This window comes from Squalius cephalus (assembly GCF_949319135.1).
Source record: "Squalius cephalus genome assembly, chromosome: 21".
NCBI lineage: Eukaryota > Metazoa > Chordata > Actinopteri > Cypriniformes > Leuciscidae > Squalius > Squalius cephalus.
In genome coordinates, this window is record NC_137142.1 from 21,167,303 (window position 1) to 21,178,225 (window position 10,923).

General features: G+C 37.7%; 1 protein-coding gene across 1 annotated transcript in view; it reads left to right on the plus strand.

Moving 5' to 3' along the window:
- The window catches only part of rims1a (regulating synaptic membrane exocytosis 1a), a 76,411-nt gene extending 71,807 nt beyond the window's left edge, over positions 1-4,604 (plus strand). The window contains 4 exon segments of the mRNA XM_079855892.1: positions 938-1,050; positions 1,176-1,277; positions 2,410-2,549; positions 2,634-4,604. Of these exon segments, the coding sequence (XP_079712018.1) occupies positions 938-1,050; positions 1,176-1,277; positions 2,410-2,549; positions 2,634-2,852 (574 nt within the window). The 3' untranslated portion in view covers positions 2,853-4,604.
- Positions 4,605-10,923: the final 6,319 nt, after the last annotated feature.

The window sequence follows — 10,923 nt, forward strand, 5'->3', positions numbered from 1 at the left end:
TAAAGACATTTATAATGTATACTGTAACCAATTTCTGCTATTTTACCCGATGTTGACCTCCTCCCCAGCTCTCTCTCCCTTAAAATGTCCTGTCTCTGGTGTTTTTTATGTATTCGCTGCAAACCCATCAACAGGCTGCGTGTCATGTACACTTGAGCTTCTCTCGTCTAGATTTATTTGGAAAAACCATAAGGATAAGCTAATAGAGAACTGTCTGATTTACAGAGCTAATGCTGTGTCCACTACTGTCTAAACTCCATTTTTGGAGCCAGATGGCAAGCAGTACTCCCCTATAATAATTAAAATATCCATCATCTGCGGAGAGGGGCCTTGGCAGGGTCTGTAGCGGCGCAGAAAACACCAGCCACGATTCCCTTTACGGCTTCAGAGAGCGGGGGTCGTTCGGTCGGTTGGCCTGTCCGTCGTGACTGTGTGACACGGCAAAATGAGCAGCAACCCCATGATTTAAGGTTGAACGTGTTTTAAATGGTCTGAAATCACATAAAGCCGTTCATATGGTAGCACGACATGGGCTGGCACGTCCCTCAGACATTCCTGCAGGAGTTAGGTCATGGAAATTGCGCTGGTCTCAAAGGAAATATTGAGTGTATTAAGAGGGGCCTTAACGCAGGACAGGGTTTACATACCATACTCATTTCAGCAGCCTTTGAACGCTAAATGAGGGCAGTAGGCTCATTCTGCAGTAGTAGATTTCATCCATATAAACTAATTGATGTATATGTTCTTGTTTGAAGTTTGTTTTCATATGTTGGTCTCTACAATGGTTTCAGAAGATACATTTTGGGATGGATTTATGACAACAAAGTATTTAAGAATGCATAAATATAACAAGACATTTACTATAAGCTGTATTTAAATTGCTTCTTTTTATCCATCCATCCATCCATCTGATGACTGGTGCATGTGTGTGTGTCAGTCTGATCTTCTCAGGGATGAGGTTAGGGGCTGACAGCCAGTTCAGTGATTTCCTGGACGGTCTTGGCCCTGCTCAGTTGGTGGGTAGACAAACACTTGCCACGCCCGCTATGGGTAAGTAAATATTTTTAGTTATATACAAACTAAAGTCTAAGATTTTGTTAAATTTGCTTCAGTGGAAAACTTTGAAACATTTAATTTCTTGAAACTTTTTTCTTTTAATTGGTTTTGTTTTGTAGGAGATGTTCAGATTGGACTGACGAATAAGAAAGGGCAGCTGGAGGTGGAGGTTATCAGGGCCCGTGGTCTTACACCTAAACCAGGTTCCAAATCGCTGCCGGGTGAGAGTGTGCCCACACACGACTAGTTTTCAAAGGGATTAGGGATTCATTATGTGTATCCTACTCATTGTGTAAACATTTTTACATGCATGACTGAATTGTTCTGTGTTAAGCACATTGAATTTCCTTTTTTTCTTTTTTTTTTTGCATGTAAGCAGTAGGTACGGGGTCAGTACGATTTTTTAAAAGAAATTAATACATTTATTCAACAAGAATGCATTAATTCAATTGATCAAAAGTGACAGTAAAGACATTTACAACGTTACAAGATTAGTATTTCAAATAAATGCTGTTCTTTTTAACTTTCCATTCATCAAATAATCCTGAAAAATTGTGGTTTCCACAATAATATTAAGCAGGACAGCTGTTTTCTAAATTGATAACAAATGGAAATATTTCTTGAGCACCAAATCATCATATTAAAATCATTTTTGAAGAATCGTGTGACACTGAAGACTGAAATACATGATAAAATATGCTAAAAATATTCGTTTAAAAAAAAAAAATTTTCACAATATTATTATTTTTCTGTATTTTTGATCAGACAAATGTAGCCTTTTTTTACAAAAGCGACTCCAAACTTTTGAACAATTTGTAGTTGCTTTATGTAACGAGTTTTGATGTTATGGGAAGAAGGAGGCGGGAACCGGCGAACATTCAAACAGATTTTAATACCAAAAATAAAACAAATACAAAACGAAAGTAAAAGACTGCAGCCCCTCACGGACGACTGCTGTCACATATAATAAAACAAAACACAACATAAGTCCAGGCCTGTTCCTCTCTCGATCTCCACTGTCGTCGCTCCTCCTTTATGCCTTCGCTCCTCCGTGAGAGATACGAGACGTCGCGCAGGTGTCGCTCATCATTAATCACGCCACCGGCCTCGCGCCGCTCTCTCACGGCCCTCGGCCTCGTCCTGCTCGCCACGCTTTAATTAGTAGTTCAATTTTAGTCATTTAGCACATGTACTTTGGACTAACAGAAATGTGATTTAAAGGAGCTTAATGGAGTGATTTCAGCCGGACAATTTGAAGTTTAACACATTGTACTAATTGTTAATATGACGTGCCGCAGCCAGGCACTATAAATGCTTGAACAAGCCTTTTTGAACTATGTCTGCTCTTCACAGCTCCCTACGTCAAGGTCTATTTGCTGGAAAACGGAGCGTGCAAAGCCAAAAAGAAAACCAAGATTGCACGGAAAACGCTCGATCCTTTGTATCAGCAAGCGCTGTTGTTTGAGGAAAGTCCGCAGGGTAAAGTCCTCCAGGTAGGAAGCGAGTTTCATTCGTTTGTTTTCGGTATACCTCCATAGTCCACATTAGTGTGTACTGACCACTGAATGTGTCTTCAGGTAATAGTGTGGGGAGATTACGGCCGCATGGACCACAAATGTTTCATGGGAGTCGCACAGATTCTTTTAGAGGAGCTGGATCTTTCCAGCACAGTGATCGGTTGGTACAAACTGTTTCCCCCCTCATCATTGGTCGACCCGACCTTAGCTCCTCTCGCTCGTCGCGCTTCCCAGTCATCGCTGGACTCTTCAGGGCCACCGGGCATCATCAGGTCCTAGTGAATGGACAGGAGCGAGATGCGAAACTAAAACACACGGACCAAGGACCCGAGGCAACAATCAGAACCGGAGCGGCAGATAAAGAGACAGATGGACAGAATCATGATCAAAGCTTTGCTGAAGCCTGACAATCACTTCTCTTTTACTTTTGATCTTTGGGTTGTAGAGATTTCCTTTGATCCACTCTGCTCCTTTACTGCATGTTTTGTTGCTGAGATGACGATTCGACCCAAATAAAAAGAGAAGGAAGGGAGATGCTCCCGAAACGCGACCCCGCTTCGTTTGACAGGAAGCAGAGCCCACAGTGGTTCCGGTAGCCTAGATGGTTCTGGTCAGTCAGCGTATTTGTTTTCTCACATGTGTATGCATTTCAGAGTTGGCGAGAGTGAGAGGACAGCACTGCCCCTCCTCTATATTGCACTTACAGGAAGCCCCAGAGGTCGAGGGTTAAAGGTCAAGATTTAGTCTTCTCAGAGAGTTCCCTCTCTGCTTCACGGATGCTGCATCCGAGACCCCGCCGTGTGCCGGTCTGGCACGAACTCAGACTCAGATTGTGTGACTGCAGTGTGTGTGTGTGTGTGTGTGAGTGTGCGTTTGCGTCTATTAAGGCAGGGATGCCTGAGAACCTTTTAAGTCTGTTTACAGCAGTCGTCACCGACTGCTTTGCCTTTTCACGTTACTGTTGATTTGGTAAATAGGCACACTTTGTAGAATGTGAAAACATGCTTCATGTTTTCTGACATTTGTGTCATACGAGCTTCGTGGAAGACACAAAACCAATTGTATTTGATTCACTGGGACTGTAAGAAGCTGCCACTATCATTTAGGTTTCTTCAACACTAACAGGAAACTCCGGAAACAGTCACTACATGCATTTGCTCACTAAAACGTTCGACTTTGCAATCACAAAACATATCGTACTGGCATTTCAGAGCATTTTGAATTCTATTCCGTTTGGTAAAGGACCTGTACATACCGATATTTGAATTTCTACCCGACTAGAGTTTACATTATTTTAATGCGAGCACAATTGCTTGATTTTTGAACAAAACAAGAGAAAAGTTTAAGCTTTGGGGAATTGATAATATTAATGAGGCCAAAATCGTAAGCTTCCTATTTTTAGCTGTTTGTCATCGGTTTTGGGTTTAGTTTATTATAAAACGAATCTCAGAGATCCTCCCCCCCCTCCCCCCTCTGAGCATTTTGAATGTGACAGTGAGACGTGGTCTCTGAAGAAGACCGCTCGCCACCAACACGGGGAACAGCATGAATCTGGAACTGTTCCAAGTTGCATGCACATTTTGTAAAACAAGACAGATGAGAAAAAAAGAGACTACAATAAGTGTGTGTGTTAGTTCCACAAACTGTAGGACAGCTTGTATGTTGCATGTACTTGTACAGTTTGCTTGTACTTGATATAAATAGATTATCAAATAAAACGAAGCCATTCATTCCATGTGTGGGCATTTGGCCGGGTTCAGCCATACACACAGGCCTTATTTTGGGGCTGAATGTTCTATAAGATTTTTTAAATTGTTTTAACCCCCCCACCCCCACCCCCACCCCTTTTTTTTTCCTTCTTTACCCTGGATGGATAAATAAGCGCTGTACTGTAGTACTCAGCAAACTCAAGGCCCTATTTTATTGAAGATGTTGCTGTTCACTGTAGTCTGTACTACTGTGGGGCTAAAACTAAGGTAGAAAGCCTGTATAAAATCTAGAGCTATATGTATATGGAATATAATTATGAAATTCACGATGACTTAGAGATATATCGATATTGAAACAGAGTGTATCAAGTAAACATCACTTACGTACATGCATATATTGTAAATATGAGTCTGCAAAGAAGTTTACTTATATTTACAAAGCAGCCCCATTCAAGTTAATGGATCAGTGCTCTGTCTCTTGGTTCTGCTGAGCGGAAGAAGGGATGCCTCCAAAGTTTTATTTTAGTGATGCCCAATCTAACGAGAGAAATTTGGACCTCTACCACCCTGTTGCTTTATAATAAATGCTCATGAATCCTCGTTTCAAAGAGAAGTTTACTTTATATGCCTGGTTTTGGCAGACTTATTTACTTTGTCAGTATTATTCAAGGATACTGATTGTTTACAGCTCATGTATTCCACTGAAACAAAATTGAAAGTATTCACTGCAACATTTCTTGTTTGTACAGCAGACGTGGCTCAAATAATGTGTATGTTTTATATTCAAGAGTTCATTTTTATTATTTACAAATAAAAGACTGTGTGGAAGAAATTGTGCACTGATTTTTTTATTACTTTTTTTTTCAAATACATAATTCTAGCTTTTTTATTGTTTTATTTTTGTAATCTATGATCATTTAAAAAGTGGAAGAAAATGTGTGCATTTGAAAAATGTTTTGCTTTTCAAATATGTGATACTAGCTTTTTTCATTTTATATATACAATATATATTTTTTGAAATATTAAACATTAAATGAAACATTTGAAATGTAATTTTGATCATTAAAAAATGTCTTAAGATCACATTTTGTCTATGCCCTCAAACCAAATAGAGGTCCGTCCAGTAACGTCCATCAATGCATTATACTGTAGTTAATGGTAATCCAATCTCTCCACCATGTGGAGGGATATAGCACTACACAGTTCCTTCCTTTTGTTTATGGTTTACTTGCATTTGTTTAATCAGTAACTTTCAATAATTGTGCAAGGTCACTGCTTAACAATTGCTAAAAATACCTAGTCTGTCAGTGCTTCAGATTTCAGGAAATGCGACATTAAGTCTTGTGTGATTATGTAACCACTGAGCAGCTGTTCAGAATCTAATGCATAATTCAATTATCCAGCTAATTGTAATTTAATGTCAGTGTCTGTTTAGGTGAGCTATAAAAGTAGCCGCTCTGAAGTCTAGTGAAACATTGCTTTAAAGATAAAGCAGCTTTTTTCCTAGAAATGCTTAGCCTTGCACTAAATTTCTTGGATGATGTTATGTTTTTAATATTATTAGTGACAGATTTGGTGTTGCTTCGACATTTACTCACTGCTGCTATAGGAATGCATGGGGCATCGGTTAGCAAGACAGAACAAGAACCAAATTTGTTATTAGAGCGTTATATTACACATGCTTCACCACTGAAAAATCAAATCGAGCAGCGGCATGTCTGGAAATCATGACTTCATTGCACAGTTAGTTGGATTGTAACAGAATATTGCTGGTTTTTTTATTCCATAAACTGAAATCAAAAACAGGCAATGATGTTAAACAGTAATGAGGCAAGGCAGGTTTATGTAGCACATTTCGCACAGAGGTTATATAAAGTGCGATACATTACAAAGAGAAAGCTTTTAAAACATCAAAATGAAATAATAAAAAGAAGAATTTAGAAATAGGTACACCAGCAGAACTAAAGGTATAAGGGGAATTTTATGTATAAATATTGACTGAAATAAGTCTTATAAACTTGCAAAAAGATAAAATACATATAATATCTTTGGTTATCTACACCAGTGTTATTTTAGTATTATACTCACCGGCCACTTTATTAGGTACACCTTGCTATTACTGGGTTGGATCCCCCGTTGCCTTCAGAACTGCCTTAATTCTTCATGGCATAGATTCAAAAAGGTGCTGGAAACATTCCTCAGAGACCACCGCATCCCAAAGGTGCTTGAATTGAGATCTGGAGACTGTGGAGTCAGTTTCAGTACAGTGAACTCATTGTCATGTTCAAAAAAACAGTTTGAGATGATTTGAGCTTTTTAACGGTGCATTATCCTGCTCGAAGGAGCCATCAGAAGTGGCCATAAAGGGTTGGACATGGTCAGCAACAATACTCTGGTTGGCTGTGGCGTTTAAATCATGCTCAATTGGAACTAAGGGGCCCGTGAACCACCACCATCAGCCTGAACCGTTCATGCAAGGCAAGATGGATCCATGCTTTCATGTTGTTTACACCAAATTCTGACTCTTCCATTTGAATGTCGCAGCAGAAATTGAGACTCATCAGACCATGCAATGTTTTTCTAATCTTCTATTGTTCAATTTTAGTGAGCTCATGTGAATTGTAGCCTCAGTTAGGTGTTCTTAGCTGACAGGAGTGGCACCCGGTGTATCTTCTGCTGCTGTAGTCCATCTGAACCTCTTCAGAGATGCTCTTCTGCAGACCTCGGTTATTTGAGTTACTGTTGCCTCTCTATCAGCTTGAACCAGTCTGGTTCCATTCTCATCTGACCTTTGGCATCAACAAGGCATTCTCGCCCACAGAACTGCCGCTCACTGGATATTTTCTCTTTTTCAGACCATGCATTCTCTGTAAACCCTAGAGATGGTTGTGTGTGAAAATCCCAGTAGATCAGCAGTTTCTGAAATACTTCTAAGTCACTTAAATCATCTTTCTTCCTCATTCTGATGCTCAGTGTGAACTTCAGCAGATGATCTCGACCATGTCTATGCCTAAATGCATTGAGTTGCTGCCATGTGATTGGCTGATTAGATATTTGCGTTAACGTGCAGTTAAACAGGTGTACCCAATAAAGTGGCCATTGAGTGCACTATTATATTAATATTTTGAATTATCTTTTATTTTTAGATTTTCAGTTTTCATTTTAATTTAGGTCAAATTTTAGTAATTTTGATCTGCGTTTGTCATTTTTTTGTTATTTCTATTTCTTTTTATTTAAATTTTAGTTATTTTAGTACTTTAAATTTATTATAGTTTTAGCTTTAGTTGATAAAATAGCACTGATCTTCTTTGGACCAATGGTAAGTACAAACAAACACTAACAAAGGAATGCACATTGATTATCAAGCAGAACCCTTGAAGCAGGGCACTCTCAATGCCCCTGATGTTTTTTTTTGGGCGAAGGAAAAGGGTCAAGAATGTCAGCTGGAACCCAGGTGTGTTTTTCGAGAACAAATTTTTGTCCACCTTGTACTGCAGACGGCCTACCTGATGCAGAGAATTCAATGGTAAGTGGACAACACAAGGCGTACCACCGACCAGGTCAAACAATGCCTTCAACAGGAAGAAATAACAAGACAGTAAATTACAAGATGATACAGAGATCTGATATAGAGAGATTTAGGCATTAGGAAAGCTAACTGTGAAGAAAGTGCAGGAAGTTGCTGTGGAGTTTCAGATGCTACTTGGAAACATATTTGTACTTTGCTGTAATATCTTGCTACTCTAAAATGACTGAAATATCTGCATGTTTAGCAATAAATCGGATGTATTTGCATCAAGAAAAACAATATCTTCATAATGGAAAACTAGCTTACTACTTCATGAATACTGATCATTATGGATTGTATGCTGTCTGTACTATAAGTGAAACAGTAGCATTATGCAACATTTCAAACAGTATGCTACATAAAAATGATAGTTTGTGTAAATAATATTGCAACTTTATAATAATAGGTCAAAAATGAGGGGAAGTAATTGCTTTCAGTGTTATTTTAGTATCACTGAGATACTGGTTTTATTTTAATATTTTAATAATTATATTGTATTTTTAGGTCATTTTTATTGTTTTATTGCTTTAATGTCAATATCCTAGTTATTATTATTATTATTTATTTACATTTGAGTTATTAGCCTACATCAAGTTAAACTAAATGAAAATAAGAAATGATGCCTTGGTAACTAACTAGCTGAAATAAAATAAGTTTAAGTTTTTTAAAATATATAAATAAATGTTTACATTTTTCTGTATTAAATTTAGTTTTAGTTAACTAGGCTATAATTTCCTTGCTTACAGGTCAAATTGTCACACTGCAAATGGAAGGTTATGTTAGCAGCACGTTGCATTGTGGGATACATTTTTCTGTGGCGTGTGCTCTGTTGTACAGTAAACATATTAGACTAAGTCTTCTGAGTACTCTGTACATCATTTTGAATAATAAAGTTTATACCGCAGAAATAGTAGGAATTAGAGGGCCAAAAGAGGGCAAAGCTCTGAGGAGACACTTTCCTGCACCGCTCGAATCTATATTAGCAAAGGATTTAGTGTGTTTCCAGTCTGAATTAAATGTGGTGATATAAAAGGAGTGTAGGCCTATTGCAAAGTTGCACCCATAAATAAACACGCAATCTTCTTCTGACTCAATGACGGAACTTCAAGTTATCGTTTAGTGATATCCGTCTCGAATTGAAGTTTGTGAGTTGAAGGATTTGGACAACAGCTGAAAAAATAACACAATGTAAAAAAGTAGTAGGCCTAATCTACTGAAATCAAATAATCCGCAATGGTTGTAGCCTACATTCATAAACTCAGTGCTGTTGCATTGCCAGTCAGCTGTTTAATGGAAAGTGTCTGTTCTTGTCTGCCTGGGAAATGAAACCAGTGCCGTGAAAGATTTCAAACATTTTTTAAACAGGGGTTGATTTATTGCCACTCTTTCAAATATGTAAAAAAGCATATCTTGCGCTCCATTCTTCAAATGAATCTATTGCTAATATTTTAAGACTCGTTACTCATTTCACTTTGCCTTGATCCCGATGGCCATAAAATACTCATAATTTTTTTATGACAGGGGTTATTGGAGAGCTTGTCTGGGTTCTCACTGCTTCTCATCACCGTGCCATGTTCTTTCATGGTCGGTCGGGTCAAGTGCATTCTGCAGAAATATGTTTTAGGCCAATGGATTTTGTGAAGGAGGCCTTAATATTTAGGGCCTTTAGTAAACTATCTGTGAATTCACAGTGCTTACAATTATGGTCAAACCAGGCTTGGTTTTTACAGTGCATCTAACCTCTAAATCAGTGAAACTGATTTGATTGTGAAGATTATATTACATGATATTAAACGACTGCAGTCCTGATGAGAGCTAGGCCTACGTCCCTATATCATATTAAACTTTTTGGGAACAACACTAATAGTAGCGGTAGTACAAATTTATTATTTGTTAATTTATAATATAATTTATTTTTGCTTTTATGGTGTTAAGCTTAAAGTACGGGTTACTTCTTATAATTTCACGTTAAAGCAATAGGGGCCTAATTTTTTAATGAGTAATATTCAAGTTTTATTCTGCTGTATTTACAGACTCACACCACTAGAGGGTGTTGTTGTTAGCTGTGCAGGAATCCTTCCTGGATACATTCCTGGAGTTATGTCATAAGAAAAATACAAATACATTTTATGGTCATCAGAGTAATGTGTGAATGTCAAAAAAAAAAGCAGTAACAGAACACCCACCCTCATAAGCACAATGATTACATTAAGATAAAAATGTCCTGTAACAACTGATGCTTAATGTTCATTTACAGACGTTTTTACCATTGCAGTACAGCAAGAAATTTGAGCTTTGCATACAATACATTAAAATAAATAGCTTTTATTAATGATAACTTGCAATTCTAAATTACATTGACTTACTAAAAACTCAGCTCTGCACTGCCAGAATGGCTAAATAAACAAAAAATATATAATATTTGTATTTTAAACACAAGGTGTTCTTGTTTATTTGGCTTATTTATTTGCCTTTCTGCTACTCCCTTGGCAGTTTTGTTAATGAAAGCTTGAACAGCTTTTGCACAGCTGTAAGAAAAGCCCATATGGCATAATTATGCATTATATAAATCTATTCTTATTGTGAGTCATTTTTTTAATCCACTCTATTTGCACACTGTGCACAAAAAATCAGACGTGTGACAGTTAGGCCTACTTTCAAGAAGAAAAAACATAACTGTTATGCATGTAAACCATTTAAAAAAACAACAACATAGAACTCAAGAAAAATAGATACATGGCTGTATATGTCCCATGCCTGATATGACCCATAGAATAATTCTGTAATCATATGCTGATTTATTATAAATTATTTCTTTAGATGTTGTTATACCATGCAGTAAGAGATGTGCTTAGATGGAAGCAGTGACAGCTTTCGATGTTGGTACTGCAATGTAAGGTTCCAATGATAATGTTATCCTGGAAGATTTCCCTGAACTACATCGACAGACGACAGTCAGTTGAGCTGAACAGCTGCATTTGACATCTCACTTTCACACACACACACACACACACACACACAGACAGACAGCGCTGCTCAATTGCCAGTGTCTTTATTTCATCTAATGTATTTT